Below are 18,513 nucleotides of genomic sequence, written 5' to 3'. Positions count from 1 at the left end.
TGTTGACTGCTTAGGGGAAACAGCTCACACTGAGCTTTCTGTGTGCCAATCAACTTTAATTCTTTACATATTTATGGGTTTGTTGGTAGCATACAACACCAAGGGGACCCCCTTGAGACTGGAAAAGAGAATTTCTAAATCAGTGGGTCTGTTATTCATTTAGAAATGATTCTCTAACCACACAATGAATCTACTTAACATCAGATTTTTCTCTTTGTAGGCATGGCATGTTATGCAATGAGCAGTCATTCTGGGAACCTGATTCCTAAGGTAACATTTTCATTGATTATATAGATGCATAAGCACCCATATCAAAATGGTTTAGGGTAGAGATTATAGGCACAAATATATTAGACTTTATGCCTATGTGGAGGGTAGAGGGAAGTTTTGTCCTTCCAATAAAAAATATCATTAGTTGGATTCCCACACAATGCTTGGGTGCTCCTTTGGCTGAATGACTAGCCAGTCAAGGAATGAAAATGGATGCTTGATAGTATTGGATAACTTCATATATAACACAAGAACATAATTATTAGTGTAGGTTCTTGCATGGGCCCTTATAGGGAAAGGTGCTTCTATGGGCTTCGGCTAGGTAACCATCCCTTTAGTTGTACCAGAGGTTGCAGACAAAATGTCACTTGAAACAAATTCTTGAAAAACTTTTCATTCACTATTTTGATTCACGTCTTCAATATGGGATTAGACATGAATATGTTACGCAATAGGTCATGGAATTTCGTGGAATAACCTAAACTAATTTCGTGGGGGCGAGGCCATATTTGATGTGAGAAAAGTGCCACTTGATTGCCTAAAGAGAAGGTAGGCAGATAGGGATACAAAAGAGGTAACTAAAACATGCATAAGGATGGGAACTAAACGATGGTGGATGGTATCTAATCCCAAGGATGGGAACTAATAACTCAAGCCTAGTGAGGGCCTCTAATGCTAGTGAATCTACTGATTATTGGGTCATGTTGATGCTAAAGAAGTTGGTTGTGTTCTTTCAGTGAGAAATTGGTTAATTCTTAGAATCAATTGCTGAATCAGGAACTTAATCAACTGGAGAAAATTCTGCTGAGTCAACAATTGAATCCACCACTGCTCAATCAACTTCTCCATCAATAGCATAACCAACTGATTGGAGGAAGGATTGGAAGGAAGATTGTTCAATTAATTTCTTATAAGAAACCCATGTTCTAGCTATTGTATGGAGGTTGTTGCTTTTATTCCATTAGCACCTGAGGAAATCTGTCATTACTCTTTGAAAGGATATTCTTTTCTATTATAGTAGTTTGATATTGAGTTGCAGGGGTCAGATTTGAGGTTATAGTGGCAATGAAATTGGTTTCTAAATCAACAAATCAGTAATGAAATTAGTTGTAATGGCTTTAGTACCTCAGGCTATCTGTCTTTTCTCTTTGAAAGAATATTCTTTGCTATTATAGTAGTATGATATTAGGTTGCAGGGTCATATTTGAGGTTATAGTGGCAATGAAATTGGTTTCTGAATCAGTAAATCAGTAATGAGATTGGTTGTAATGGATTTAATTTACCCTTGTTTCTCAACAGAAATAACATTAATCATTATTCAACTAAAATGTTAACATTATTCAACAAAAAAATACATCTACATCTCCAACAACTAATATAATGAATGTAACACTGTGCACACACTCAGTTTGTATGTTTCCAACAATTTCTGAACTGAAAGAATGTAACAATGTCTAAACACTTTGATTGCATGTCTCCAATAGCTGATGAGTAGAATGAATGTCTGAAATGGAAATGAGTAAGATTTGATGTTTTATAGTTTTTTCATATAGAATTTAATTGGCAAGGAATATTTGCATAGGTTTCCATCTCCCAAATTCAAATGTGTGGCCTGGTTTGATTTGTACATGATCAAATGGTTGATAATATTTGATGGTTGATCCATGTGCTTTCCTTTTTTTTATTCTTGAATTGGAAAGTCTGGTGTGTTTAATACTTTAATTCGAAGGGTTGGTGTCATTTATTTCATCCTATGAACTAATTAATGAATTGAATGTTGGCATTTATTGTCTTTAATCCTGAATGGAATGTTTTCATTTATTGTTTTCAATAGGTTGAATGGTTAAATACACCTTTGCATATGGCTGACACACATTTCACCTATTCTTGTGCAAGTATTACTAAGCAATGGGATGTGTTGCTCCAGTGGAAATCTATAGGTGACTGTTTGATGGGATAGGTGTACTCCTGAATAGAATTCAATGGAATGTTTTGTAGTGCATTTTGACTTATTTGGTAATTCAGAGCTGGAGATATTTGGGACATTATTGTCTTATCAATATGTGATGTTAATGTTTGGTATTTGACACTTGTTGACCTAGTCAATATGTCGGCCCATTTTGGACTAAATTATATAACTTATATAACTTAATATAAACTATTTATGTTGCATATTTTTGATGACTTATGAATATTTTTTGATGGATGTGTGGGAACCGTGGACAATATAATATTATAATATTAAATAAATGTTTATTGTATTATTAATTGATGGTGATGATGATGGACACTATGACAATGACTCTAAATTTCTATGACACAATATTTTAGAATATTAATATTTAGATTTTTTATACATTAGTATATGTAGAAAACAAGGAGTGGAAAATAGATTGTATAATATTAGAAAAAAATTATCGTATACTTAATGATGATAACAATGATCATGAAAATGACAACCTTGACCTATATGGTCCACTAGAGCTTAAAAGGTTAAGAGAAGGTAATATATTATTATAATATTTAGATAAATATTATTTTATGATGATGATGATGGTGATGATAATGGTGATGATAATGTAGTAATGCATATATGATCTACCAGACCTTAGGAAGGGAAGATAAATTAAGAGGTTATTTAGAAAAAGAATTATAGTATTACTTGTTTTTATGATGATGATAACGATGATGGTAATTATGTACTTATACCTATAGAGTCATAGAGATGATGACAATGCCAATCTAAGAGAGAGTTTTTCTCCTTTCACCCCGTTAGCACCACAAAGGTGATAGGCTCTTCATCCCATGGATTTTTGGGAATTTACCAACACCTACTTTCACTATGAATATCATGAAAATTTGTTCTTATCTTAAAATATTCATTCTCTTCTTAACATTAGCAAAAATAGATATTTTCTTTTTTATTTTCAACAATGTGGTTGATCATCTAATTATACTATATTAGTTTCTTTTTCCCTATAAATATTTATTGACACACAAGTTATTCTCAAAATTTGACATGAGAATATCCTTAACATTATCCATATTTTTCAAAATGATATCCTCCATTGTTTCCCAATGGTTTGGACAAGAGTACATGCCTTGTGTCATCCTAAATTGGAGCTAATGGTAATTGTTTTGGCCAGAATTAGAAGCAATTGTAGAAACCTTTTGGCTTCCGTTTGTATAACTTCTTATACATAAGATACCTAGTCATAACCATGTTTTTAATGGTTGGAAGTATTTCTTCAATTAAGAGGTTCAGGTATGGATCATTTCCTTTAATCTCGATATTGTAGGTTATTAACTACTTTCGGACTTGTTTCTTCCTCCTCCATGACTCTATGGAGATAGTGTAACCCAAAGCCTCACATTCATATAAATAAAAAGGAGAGGCACATGTCTCAATGAGGATTTTTTCTTTTTCTTAATCACATATCTAAAGATCTACCAACTTACAATTGTTTTGAAACCCGTAACAAGGTTCTTTTCCTCCATTTATCCTTTTATCATTGATATAAATCTAATTGAGCTTGTGATGAATATTGAAGATATATGTATGAAGTAACCTCACACAAGTAGTTTTTTCATATATGCAAGTATACTATGTGATATTTTTGGATTTAGGTATCATGAACTTCATTTTGCTAGTATTAAGAGTCATATCCATCTCGGAGATAAATCCTTGGAGGAATCTTAGTTGCTTGAAAAAATCTTAATGGCCCCTCACCAACAAAACAATATTGCTAGTGTAAAGGAGATGAGTTATGGCTATACCAATGAGAATAATACAAACACAATCTACATCTACCAAACACTCTTCTAGCTTATTAATGTATAAGTAGAAAATGGTAGGGAATAAGGAGCACCATCGACTGAGTCTGATACTACATTTAATTTCATTTGATGAACCTTTAATGGTCCTATGGTCCTATGTTGGCAGAAACACCTAGAATACATCCTTATCAGCGAAACCCTTAATGCAATAGGAACCATTAACTCTTCTCCACCTTCATTAATTTTGTCTTAAGAATGATGTTAAAACATTTTCTAAAGTCAATGAAGCAATATAGAGATCAATTTTATTATTGAAACATTCATCTACAATGATCTTGAGGGTAACCAGATGATCTTTATTTAAATGATATCCTCTATAAATCCATCTTCACATTTATCTCTTTTACCATAGCTTTCAATCCATAAGCTACCTTTTTTTCCAAAATAATTCTATATTGTATGATTAAAATGTAACAAAATATAACACATCATTAATATATTGTAAAAACATTAAAAAATATATAACAAAACACATGTCAAAACTATATTGATATTAATCAGAAATTAAATTTATTGAATTGCAAATCTCCCAAGGACTCCATTCGGGTTCGAGTTGGTTGTGCGTCTAAAACTTAATTATGTTCCAAAATCGTTAGACCAGCAATAAATTCTTTTACTGAAATGAATTGTTGTTTTGGTCCACTCATGAACATGTGGGATATTTTATGAAAGGCTTTTAAGCCTGGAATCTGTAAATTATTGAATTTTTATATGAATATTTAGCATTTCTATATATTAGTATAGTGAGAAAAATAAAGAATTCAAAAGTGATTATTGTGGTTAGAATCAATTTAAATTTATTTTAATTTTGGATTTACTAAGTTGAGAGGTATCAAATCTCTTTTTACTCTAGAAGAGGTTTGCAACTCAAGAGATTTGATTCCTCTCTAAGCTTGGTAGATATGGAATTAAGATGGATCTAAGTTGGTTTAATTATTAATAAGTGATAATTATAATTATTAATTATTTTTTAATATAATTTCACTTAGTCAAAATATTTTAATTAATAATTATAATTATTAATTTTATTTTATATTTTATATTTTTTAAATTGTATTTTATTTTTATTTTTGTTGCTAAGTAATTTGACCAAGTCAAAATGTTTACATAACATCACATAACATAACCTTACAACATTTCTTCCATGAGCACCTCTCATTGTGAATTATAATTATTAATTTTATTTTTCTATTTTTTACATATATTTTAATTGTATTTTATTTTTATTTTATTGGTATGTAATTTGACCAAGTCAAAATGTTTACATAACATAACCTTAGAACATGTCTTCCATAATGGGCTCGAGAGCTCGACTTGACGCAAAAATAAAGAATGAAAAATTAATTATTATGGATGGAAAAATAAATATATTGTTATTACAATATTTAAAAAATATTTATAGTATTATTCTATGATGATGATGATGAGTGACAAATACATTATATTGGGTAGAAAAATTAATTTTGTAAAATAGATCATCATAATATTCAAAAAGTAATTATAGCATTATCTCTTGATGATGATGATGATGATGACAACGGACGATGAAGATGACATCATTGATGATGATGACAAAGACAACTACAATGACTATGACTAGTATAGTTCCATCTTAACTCCAAATCTACCGAGTAGTGAGAGGGATCAAATCTCTCAAGATGAAAATCTATTTATGAGATAAAGACAACTACAATTGATATGACCAATATAGATCCATCATAACTCTAGATATACAAAGCACCTACAGGGATCAAATCTCTCAAGTTGCAAACCTATTTCCAAGTGCAAAATTTGAAAACAAAATGCACCTTGAGAGATTTGATTCCTCTTGTCTTTTATCTAGACTTAAGATGGATCATTGTTGATTCTAAGTCACAAACAAATGAAATGTTGAGAATTTCTTTTTTATATTTACTTATTTTATATAATATATAGGTAGTTGAGAATTTCTTTTTCTACTATTAACACAATGACACCAAATCAGTAAAGAGACTAAATTTTCACTAAGAAAAATAACAACCAGATACCCAAAAGAAATAACTCAAGAGAAAAAAAATCCAAGATTCATTTCAAACCATGCAAGCCCAAACATTTTGAAACATAAATACTTTTAAAATAAATCTATTCCTGCAATCATTTCCTATACTGGAAGTGGAAAAATAGTTCCTGCACTATGTTCCTACATTGGGTAGAAAAGAACAATACTTGCACTCTCTTCCTATAGTAGTAAAATAAATAACACTTTGTTCCTGTACTGAAGAAAAACACCCTATTCCTGTACTGAAAAATGATATAGTGTAGCAAGTCTAAACTCAACAACTGTGAAAATAAACCTTGCTTGAATTAAGGCAAAACTCTTAAACTGATCACACCCTCAATGCATGAACTTCAAGGCTTCACCAATCATTGAATGAAATATTGAACTCCTATGCATAGATAGGAAAATAACCTCATAAATATATTTATCTTGTTCCAGTTTAACACTATATTCAAAATCGACTTTTGTGCATATAACTTTATAAATAAAACTCAACTGATGACTCTAGTTTAGTTAAATATGACAATATTTTGTTCCTCCACTTATCATTTCAAAATAACGAAAGGAAAAATTACGTTCAATAGGCCCAGGGTAATATAGTGAAATATTAAATCAAGAGGTCCTCAACCAAGAATAACTTTACCTGCATAATGAAGCTTCCAAATAGCTACAAGTACTAGAACAAGGGTTTTTTCATGCCTGTTTGAAACAAAACAATTTAAACAATAAACTTATCAATTTCCTAGCAAGACTGAAATAACCCCTCTATAGATCTTGTCTCAAGGAATATATGTGCACCACAGAGTAGATCTAAACTAAAGAGATGACTTTGAAATCAAAAGAGTAGTTCTAGATTCAAACCCTTACTTTGGTTTACAATAAACGAAAGAATTTTTTCAATAAGAAAGGAAGCTCTGCTCAAAAGAAAACGCCAAGCATAAACGTGACAACATAAAGTTACATATATGAAGCTTTATCACTGTCTTCGAAAGAAAACACACAAGAGATTATCCAAACATGTGCAACTCTTACAAGCCAACCTTCACACAAAAATATTTATCACATGATTTACTCACCACACAATATAATAGGTAGAGGGAGAATGAGTTGGGTTGACTCGGCTCTAGACAACCAACTCATTTCCCTATTTAAAGAACAAGATTAATCTATAAGGACAAAGTGGTACTCATAGGAAATAAAATACACGAATCCATTGATATGGCATTAGACCTATTTTATTAAACAACAAAAGTCTTTGCTCGATACATAATGTATAGTGACAATTCTAGCTTGAGAGAGGTCATGGTGACACAAAATTTTTGAAAATATAAACACCAAAATTGTTCACAATATCGCCATTTTCCATCCTAAAATATCTTGACATTTATACAAATTACATCAGCTCTCGGTCGTACCAAACATATAAAAAAAGATGGATTTGTTGGAAACTAATCTCTAACATTAGGAACCCTCCAATGCTACAAGTCATTTGAAGGAAAATAGCAACATGTCCTTAGGAGTGAATACACGCCTTTCTTCCTTAACAACTAGGACCATCTCCCAGTGAGACTCTCGAACCAACGGTCTTCCATATTCAGTGCAGGAATAAGGAGGGGTGCACGATTTCTTAGTATCTTCCTATATCATAGCCACTTTGATCTAGAATTCATGAAAATACATTGTAATAGTATTAAGGTAATACAGATAGGAAGGTACATAGAAAAACATCGACCTTTTTGAATTTGAATAAAAATGATCATGCATTATCCATTTACCCAAAGAATTATTAAAGAAAATAAAAATACTTGCATATACATCTTATTTAGGTTGTAAAACAGAGGCTAAGGTAGGGAGATTTAGGTGAAAAATAGGAAAATTATGGCAGCAAACATTCCCCCAACCTCATCTTATTGTGTGTCCTCACACAACCATTAACCTCTATAAAAAACTAAATTTGAAAAACTTCTCCTCCTCATTGCTGGATTTGGATGTTGATTCCCAAACCTTCTGCTTTAGCCTTCTTTGTTCTAGTATTCCTCATATGTTTTTCAATTTTCCTAGCACGAGTTCACAGATGGGCCACATGGAATGTCCATTTTCTCATTGATTTCTTCAACTTAGCCATTGTTGTTAACAATTCTCCATTCCTGGTTCTTAATGCTACATTCTGAGTGTCCATACATCTATTTAAAACCTCAAGCTCATAAATTTGTTTTTTCAACTTTCGTGTTTGACTTACTCATAGTAGGCTGGTATTATTCCCCAACTACCATCGTCAAACATGACTATTGTTGTGCCTATTGCATGAAATCCTCTTTAGTGGTGGACTGAAAATATATTTTGAGTCTATTCCCATTCACCAATAAAATAACTTCCCATCAATCAATGGTTTTAATTTCCACTGCTCCATTCTCTAAAAATTTAACTACTTCATATGGCCCCAACTAGCGTATGAAAATTTCCCCTTACAACTTTTAAACTTGGAATCATAGAGGATTACCCAGTTACCTAACTCGAGTTGATTTTTCTTGATCAACCTATCATGCCATCTTCTACATTGTCGCTGCATTAAGATAGTTTGTTGAAAAACATCCCTTCTTATTTCATCAAGTTCATTCAACTACAGAAGATGCCACTGATGTGCTTTTTAGAGATCCAAACCCAACTAGATTGCAGTTGTAAAGGTTTTAATCTGGAATTCTATTGGCAGCAGGACTTGCTTCCCATATATCATCTCATAAGGTGTATGACTTGTGTTGCTCCTCCAGGTAGATTTGTAAGCCCATAATTCTTTTGGTAATCTATTTGCCCTATCTTTTTATGAATATTTATTGTTTTGGTAAGAATGGAATCAATAACATTGCTTGTAGATTCTACTTGTTCATGTGCCTATGGATGATACGGTGTAGATTTAGTGTGTTGAATCCTATATTGATCTATAATTATTTTTAGCAGATTAGAAACAAACTGAGGTCCATTATCAGTAACAATTTCTCTTGGAACACCAAATCGAGTAAAAATTTCATTAAATAGAAAATCAACAACATTTTTTTCAGTGGAATAAGGAACAACTCTAGCTTCTACCCATTTTGTTATAAAATTTGTGCAAACCAAGATATGTCTTTTATTTAAGGATGTTGGGGCTATGGGTCCCACAAATTTAATGGCCCATTTTTCAGAGGGCTCAATCATGACTTTAGGACACAAAAGAATCTCATCGGCTTTACCAGGTTGGCCCATTCATTGACAACTATCATAATGCTTAACATACTATTTCGCACCCCTAAACAAGGAAGGGAAAAAGTAGCCAACACAGAGAATTTTTTATGTTATTCTTTTGTTCGCAAAGTGGCCCCCACAAGGTTCATCATAGGTATCTTTCAAGATATCAAACACTTCCTCTTCTCTAAAACAGCTATGAATAATAAGGTTGGGTTCGGTGTAGAATAGGTCTCCTTGGATACAGGAATATGAAACACTTTTTTAATAATATTCCAACTCTCATGAGCACAAAGGTATGGTGGTGTCTTTTTATGACAAGATAATTAACTATGTTTCTCTTGCATCACCACTTCACGTTGGTTGCTATAAATTTGGGAATTGGTGTCCCCTTCATGTTGGTGCCTACATTCATATATAAAGGAAAAATTGGTTCCATGGTTTTCTCTCGTATGGGTTTCCACATAAAAGTATGATTATCCTAATATATGTGTGTGCATTTTTAATTATGGTTTATTAGAAATAGCTTAAATATTTTAATGATTGTTAGATACCGTTAATACTGTTTCTAACTTTTGAAAACTTTTTATCTTTTTTTTTAATTATTGTAGATGAAGGATTGGAAGCTAGTAAATCTATATATCTTGGTTAATAATATAAAGAATCCTTTTAAGACCACTAATGAAGCTTCATTCCTCATGCATGGTGTCTTTGATTCTAACCACTCTCAAACAATTCATTTTTGTATGTATCTGTGAGATCTTTTAGTACTAGTTCTTAGACTAATTTCTGGATTGATTTGTAATTTTTCACTAGTGGTTTCAGTTTCACTACTTTCTATATTGAGCACTTATTGGTTCAAAAGTTTACTATTCTAAATTTCTTCTAATAAGTTACGTGTACATTGTTGTTGAAAATATCAACTAATTCATTCCATGATTGTGCATCCTTGTTTTTTTTCTCCTTGCCTCCATTTTCTTATCTATCATTCCATTTAGATAGGTTAAAATAGTTGCATTTGTACATTTAAAATGGTGTTTACCTCAATAAGTGGACTTCAATGATGTGACGATTACCCTTTTTAAAGTATTATTTTGTTAATTTTGTCTAAAATATAGCAAATATTTGTTGGAATTTGTTTGGAGGAAAGATACCTAGGACTAGGGTTGGAAAACCCAACAGAGTAGAACATAAAATTCTACAAAGAAACTCAAGCAAGCATGCATACAACTTCAAATTCACAAAGTAAGTATAATGTAACAATCCTTCCGACCCCATTGGGTTGTTCTTGGGCTATCTAAGGTGTTACTTTAAAATTAACCAAATCTCCATGGTCCATCATGAAGATAGGGTTACAAAAATACACTTTTCCCAACTTCATTGAAACTCAAATCCTTGACAACCATTGCATTTGGCTAGTGAAGAGCTAACTATCCAGCCATACTATCTATGGATTCATTTGAACATCATATCTTCAATAAAAGACCAATGAACATTATGTTGTGATCAATTAATGTAGTCTTTCAAGTCATTGAACTATCATACTCAACAATCTTTGAATTACCGATGACAACACTATGTCCAACATAAAATCTAGCAAAGATTTCTTGGAATTGCAAGTTTAAGCTATGTAATTTACATATTCATAATGCTCAATGGGGTTTTCAAGGAACCGTATCCATTTATACATTAAAAATGCAATTTGAATAATGAAAAATTACACTTCATATAAATATATATATATATATATATAGAGAGAGAGAGAGAGAGAGTATATCCATCTTAACCACAAATATATCCAGTGGTGAGAAGGGTCAAATCCGGCCTCCCATTACAAACAACCATTTTTCATGTTTTGCAGTTACTTTAAAAAGAGAGATTTAGACTTTTAAGATATTTTATACTTACTTATTAGATCTATAGTTAAAAGATGTATAATGTTGTATATGTTTTTCAATCATCTTCTCAATTTTTTCCAACCTTCTTTGGTGTCATCAAAATTCTAAAATTTCAATTAATTTTTTTAACTTTCTTTCGACATAACTCTGATCATGATAAACCTCTTTACAAAATTTATGTAAACATGTTAAAATAGAGTACGCTATCTTACTTATTTATTACATATCAATCTAAACTTTTATTATTAAAATAGAAATGTTTAGCATCTTACGACAAACTAATAATCTTTAAATTTATGGAGTGTGCTACCTGCAAAGACAAGAGGTTGAAATTATGGAAGACATAAATTATCGGAAGATAAGTTGCGCTCATATCCATACAAAAGTAGCTAAAACAATGAACAATGAGTCCAAACAAAACTGTAACAACAGACTCTAATAATATGAGGAAAATTTAAATTTCTCTATTATTATGAAAAATACACATGAAGCCATCACTGGATTTTGTATGGCATATCTTCATGTATATTATGAGAAGAGAAAAAGTACAGAGGCGTGAAAATATAATATAATAAAGAAAAGACATGCAGGCATAGCTTCGATGAGCATAGCTTTTGGGAATAAAAGTACATAGCGGAGAAAATATATTAAAGAAAAAGGCAGTATTTATTTCGATGAGCATTCCTTCGTATGAAGGCAGTGAAGTGAGAGCATATGTGAGGTCTAAAAGGGATATATCTCGAATCGTACAGAGCAACTGCCCAGATAAATTTGAGCTCCCATCTGCGAAGAACAGCACTTATTCAACAATCCAATCGCTTGTATCAGACAGGCACGGCAGTCGGGCGCTGCAAGTGTTGTGAAGCACATTTGTAATCCATAAACGGTGACAGAAGAATGTTTCACCACTTGTGCTCCGTTGGCGAATCGATTGACGTGTAAGGGAGCTTTCCGTGCGAGAGTTGCCATGAGATTGGCGAGAGTGTGATTGAAACCATGAATATTACTGTTGCTCTTCGCACTCTCAAGAGAATAGGCAACGCTGGTATCGAGAGCAGAGGCGAAAGTGTAATTCTCATAGCGAATGAAGCAGAATTCGAACTGAACACGAGCGCTTATGGCGTTGGGGCAGCCTTGAAAAGCCCTCTCTGACGCTGCAGCGACACAGCTTTGGCACTCATGGCGAAAGACGTCGGGCCTGCATTGCACAAGCCCCTGGACTCCGCCATATGTATGTGTCGCTAATCCGCCACTGGGGGCAGCGCCATTCACCAGGGATTTCAATAGCCTCTTCAGATTCCTCTCGTATCCACTGCCACTGCTGTATTTGTTCGCATTGCACAGACCGTAAATATAGGAATCCGATATTTGCGCCCCATGATCCACAACTGAAGGTGAAACTGAAATTGAAATTGAAATTACATTAAATAACAGCAGTAACGTCATCCAAGTACACCACCGCCATCCTATATTATTCATGCCTTCCATCTATCTTCCCAATAAATATCCGCAGTGAGTAGCAGAGACTAGAGACAGATGCACGCAAACTCTAAATGGTATTATTTACCCAGAGAAGACGGAAGGGTTTTATAGCTATAGCCGGAGGATACGATGCGGAGACAAACAAAATTAAACACATCATCATTAAGATATTGCAAAATTTAGCACATCATCATTAAGATATTGCAAAATTTAACGCATCATTAAGATATTGCAAAAGGATTAAAGAATATGTAACAGAACGCATGCGTATTATCTCAAAACTATACTGGTATTAATAAGAGACAAACAAAAATAAACAATCATTACGATGTTGCAAAAAAATGCATAACAGAAAGAATGCTTAAAACTATATTGGTATTAATAAGAAATTAATTTTTTCATTCTCTTTTTTGTTTTATCAAATTGCTAATTGATTTAACACATCATTAAGACATTTCAGAAGGATTAAAAAATATATAACGGAACGCATGCTTTTTATGTCAAAAATATACTCGTATAAATAAGAATATATTTTTTTCTTTCATAATTATTTTACAATTATCATTTATCACGTTGCGTTTTTGGGGGTCAAATTAATAAAAAAAAATTCCATATTAATGATATAAAAGTACCGGTTAAGAATTTTTTGCTTTAGTGTTAATAGATTTCTCTTTAAGATGAATTGTAATTTTTTTTTGAAACATTATCTCATATATATAACTAATTTCTTTTTGTTTATATATATATTTTTACTTATATTTTTATGTCAACATTTTCTCAACACTAATTAATTATTTGTTTATATATATTTATTTACTTATATTTTATATTTTTATGACAACATTTTTTCAACACTAATTTTATATATATATATATTTTCTCAACACTAAACTCTAAAGCTGTAAACATTCTATTAATTATACGAAAATTTAAATCAAAATTTAATATATATATATATATATATATATAAATTATTTTTTATATAATAATTAACGTTAATTTCCAACATCACCGAGTCTCTAAAACACAACAAGCTTAATGAAACTATAAAAACTTTAGTGAGTAATTCCAGTCCTCGCTAGCATGACGTAAGTAGATTCAGTGGGTCATGGGTTCACCATTACAAACAGTAGCATGACGTACGTAATTCCATTCCTCGTTTATTGAATCTGTCGTCTCCCGAGGAATCCATTCGTGTTCGAGTTGGTTGTGCATCGAAAACTTAATTATATGATCCTTCATGGTTAGGCCATCACTAGATTATTTTACTCAAATGAGATTCAAAGGTTTTTAGGAATGGAATTTGTAAGTTATTGAATTTTAAAATAGTATATTCATAAACATGAATCTTTATGTATTAGTATAGTTAGAAAAATGAAGAATTTAAAATTGATTATTTTGGGTAGAAAAATAAAGAGGGCAAAATTAATTATTATGCATAGAAAATTACATATATTTATATTATAATATTTCAAAAATATTTATAGTATTGCAGTATGATCATGATGATGAGAAGTGACAAATATATTATTATAAGTAGAAAAATAAATAGTGTAAAATAGATTCTTATAATATTTAAGAGGTATTTATAGTATCTTTTTTATGATGATGACGGCATTTTTTATGTCAAAGGCAATTATGATGATTATAATCAGTGGAGATCCATGTTAATTTTAGATCTACGAAAATCTATACGGATTAAATTTCTCAAGATACCACCTTATTTTTGAGTGAAAAAACTTTATGAAATGTTTCCACTTAGATAGATTTGATTAGTTAGGATGGATCTATGTTGATTATGAGTAACACTGATGAAATTTATACTTTTGATATTTACTTATTTTATATTATATATAGACAGTTGAGATTGAAACATTTTAAGGTATTTAGACTTCTGTGATCCATAATATGTTAGATAATCTTCGGCATAATCAATCTTGTGTCGACGCGTTTCGAGCCAACCAGTGTGGTTCATCGTCAGGACAAGTTGAACCACACTGGTTGGTTCGAAAAGCGTCGACACAAGATTGATTATGTGATTATGCCTAAGATTATCTAACATTGAAACATTTTATTCATGAATCTCATTTTCCACATGCCCCTCATATTCATAAAACATATATTCATAGAATATTCTCTCTTCCCTCTTCTCTTTCTTTATCTATATAAGAATATTTTTTTCTTGAGTTCGTGATGTCGGAAATTGCTCCACAATAGACATTTTTAGTTGTCCAAGTTCCAAGCTGTTATTAACATTTTTTAAAATTCTACATATCAACTTCATATTAAATGTTAAAAATAATTACAAATCTCCTTCCTAACTTGAATCACTCATGGCACATATTTGAAATATTTGATTTTGCCCACATAAAACATTTTACAGATTATGTAATATTAATAATATTATTTTTACTAGCATCTGTTAACTCCATATTAAGTAGTGAAAAAATTACATATCTCCCTCATATTAAAAGTTAAATTATTTTATATTACTTTATTTTTCTATAGAAATTTCATCTAAATTTGAGGTAGAAATTGAAGTATTTTATTCATGATGGGCATTAATTTTTTTATTATTATTATTTTCTAATTTCCTAATATAAATATCTTTTTATTATTTTTAATTAGAATAAAATCTTAAATATAATATTTTACAATACAAATATTTAGGATTTTTCTATATTAAGATAGGTAATAAAGAGTGGACAATGGATTATAATAGTGTTCAAAAGTATATTTATATTATTATTAATTGATGATGATGATGACAATATGACAACGGGGATAAAATTTTAAAATATAAAAGAAATAATGATGACAATGATGATGATGATAAAATTTAAAAGTACCATATTTTAGAAGACTAATATCTAGAAATTTTCTATAGGGGAGGAACGCCATTAGGCGAACACCTCCACGTCAACATGCCCTCCTGCCACGCTGGCACGTCAACCTTCATACAACACGTAACGCCTCCATGCAGTGACCTGTTGAGCATGTATGAGTACCGATTCAGCAGGTGGAGGCGGGGTTTAGGGTTTGTTTAGCGTGAGTACCATGCACCTTGTTCATTATTGCGTTCATTTTTGTTTGGCACCTGTTCTTGTCTGTTCTCTCCGTCGGGTAGTTGAATGTTGCTGCTCCAATGGCGATCACTGCCATTACGGTCGTCGGTGATGCGAGTGGTGGTTTATGGACCAGTAGAGATGGTCGTGTTGGAGGTTGTTCAGTTGTTTTCGTGTGTTTCCTCTTGTTTTTTTGGCTAGTTTTTCTTCCCCATTTGAGGGTTTGGGCTCGTTATTCGTCTGCCTTTATCCCAGTGGCGAATTCAGCTCGGCTCGGTGTTGGACATGGCCGTTTCACACTCTGAAAGGATTTTTCAGGTTTGTAGTTCAATTTATGAACTGCAATTTCACATTTTATCTGCATTTTTGGTCCCTATCTAACCATTTTGATGTTGTCTTGCAGGTTGTTGCAGTCTGAGCTACTGTTTTTGGAGCATCTGAGGTTCCTGTGGCTTTCTAGCATAGAGAAAAAAGGTGGCATGGAGAAGAAATGTAGGACACTATCCTACTAGCCTGAAATACTATGTTTTTTAACACATTTAGCCTCCATTGTAATATTGTGCCTTTGCTTTATGCTTGTGTATGTGTTTACTTATGTGGGTTTTGTGGGTTTTAGCTAATTTATGGGTTTTTAGTTTTTTGTGTTTTGGCTAATTTATGGGTTTTCAGTCTGTTGGGTTTTGGGTTGTGTATTTTACACTCAGTGGGGTGTGCGGGAAGAGCCCATTAAATTTTTTGCATTCTGCCAATTGAAAATTTAAGTCTCGAAAGTTGGTTTAAGAGAATCATATGAGTAGCAACATGACTAAGGCTTCAGGGTTCCTATCTGCGTTGCTTCTATGCTCATATATAGTGCCCAACCTGAGATTGAATGAATGAGAGGTCATCCCGAGCCTGAGATAGAGAGAGTTTTAGCCACGACATTATATATGTTGTTGTGGGTTGGTTGCACGTTGATGCAGTGGTGGCATCGATGGGGGTTGCACAACCACGGTATGAGACGTGTAATGAAATGGTTTTGGAATAGCTGTTGGTTGAAATTGAAGGTGTAGGTCTCGTTGGTCTACTAGGTTCATTCTACTAGGTCGAGGTAGGGGTTATGAATTACTGGTCGATGTAGGGGTTATGAATTTGGGGTTAACAACAATTGGGTCTCAATATATGCTCATGTTCAAACCTCGGTCTTTATCGTGGTGATGCCCCATCTCGACCACTAGACCGAAGCCCAACAGAACAGGTATTTTTTAACAGAGTAAGGGTTATGGATTACTGGAATATAGGTTGGAATATGGTTGCTTTCTGTTGCTTTATTTGCAATAGAATATTTTTGTAGTAAATATTTAACTCTGCATAAGTCTTTGCACGAATGTCATTCAACTGAATCAAGACTCTGTTCTAAATGGTTCTTAATGAGCATTTGCCTTATTCAGTTGAGTCAATAATATATTCTAAATGGTTTTTAATGAACATTTGCTTTTTGTTATTGTGGTAATTTCTTTATCGTGGTTGTTCATGAACAATTGCGTTTTGTTGTTGTGGTAATTGTTTACATGATTTTGGAGTTGATGAGGCATGAGACGGGTATTTTTTTTGTTTTCTCAACAACTGTGAATCCATTGTATCATAGTATTTATTCTTGAGTCATAGCTCTAGGGCCTTCCATAGATTTCCTTGAAGCATTATTTATGTATCTTTTATTACTATTGGTTATTAGTATCTTCTATTTGTAACTACTTGTGATTTATGTTCACTTCTTTTCCTTCTTTATGTTGTTGCCTTTCATCAAGTAATTACCAAGATTGTTGTTCAGGTGAGTCAAGAATCTATTCCAAATGGTTCTTAATGAGCATTTGTTTTATTCAGCTGAGTCAATAGTTTGTTCTAAATGGTCGTTAATGAACATTTTCTTTTTGTTGCTGTGGTAATTGCTTTCTCTGATGGCCTATTCTATAAAGCTCCAAAGTTGAGTATGTTGCAAGGTTTGCAATGCTTCTTCCTATTGGATGAAATCAATACAAATCTTCTACTTAGAAGGATGCTTTTGCAGTTGGTCAGGCATGAGATGGGTATTTTTTGGTTTTCTCAACAACTGTAGATCCATGGTATGGTAGTATTTATGCTTGAGTCATAGCTCTGGGGCCTTGCAGAGATTGTCTTGAAGCATTATTTATCTTGCCTCTTTAACTTCATTACTTACATTGTTCATTTAAAAACTCTTAACATAGCTAAAATCTCATTATTATTTACAATTTCTTCATATTCATATTGTGTGATTTTACTCCAAATAGAATACCTATAAATCTTGCCTCTTTAACTTTGTTACCTACATCGTTCATTTAAAAACTCTTAACATAGTTAAAATAATTTTTTGGTTTTGGCAATTAAAACATATTTAATATAAACCTCTAATTTATTAGAATCCCTACACATACAAGTTTCTATAATTTTTTCTTTTAGCCTAAACCTTTTTTTGTTTTCATAAAAATTCAAAATGAAAATAAATTGGTTTATAAAAATTCAAAGTCAAAATATGCATTAACCAATTAGTGATTATTTACAATTTCTTCATATTCATATCGTGAGATTTCACTCCTAACAGAATACTTAAGAATCTTTTCCCATTAACTTCTTTGCTTACATCGTTCAATTATAAACTCTTAAGAGATTGTCTTGAAGCTTTATTTGTTAATCTTCTATTATTATT

The 18,513-nt window shown here is 32.0% G+C and overlaps 1 protein-coding gene across 1 annotated transcript; it reads right to left on the bottom strand.

Moving 5' to 3' along the window:
- Positions 1-11,985: 11,985 nt before the first annotated feature.
- On the bottom strand, positions 11,986-13,936 carry LOC149264431 (antimicrobial ginkbilobin-2-like protein). The gene is made up of 2 exons (XM_089398937.1): positions 13,888-13,936; positions 11,986-12,662 (listed from the first exon to the last, which is right to left on the bottom strand). The coding sequence occupies exons 1-2, from the start codon at positions 13,934-13,936 to the stop codon at positions 11,986-11,988; spliced, it is 726 nt and encodes a 241-aa protein (XP_089255063.1).
- Positions 13,937-18,513: the final 4,577 nt, after the last annotated feature.

This window comes from Pinus tabuliformis, chromosome 6 (assembly GCF_031772625.1).
Source record: "Pinus tabuliformis cultivar Carrire ecotype Pingquan chromosome 6, CPIR1, whole genome shotgun sequence".
Lineage (NCBI taxonomy): Eukaryota > Viridiplantae > Streptophyta > Pinopsida > Pinales > Pinaceae > Pinus > Pinus tabuliformis.
The sequence above is the reverse complement of the archived record's forward strand: the minus strand, read 5'-3'. Positions and strand labels throughout refer to the sequence as shown.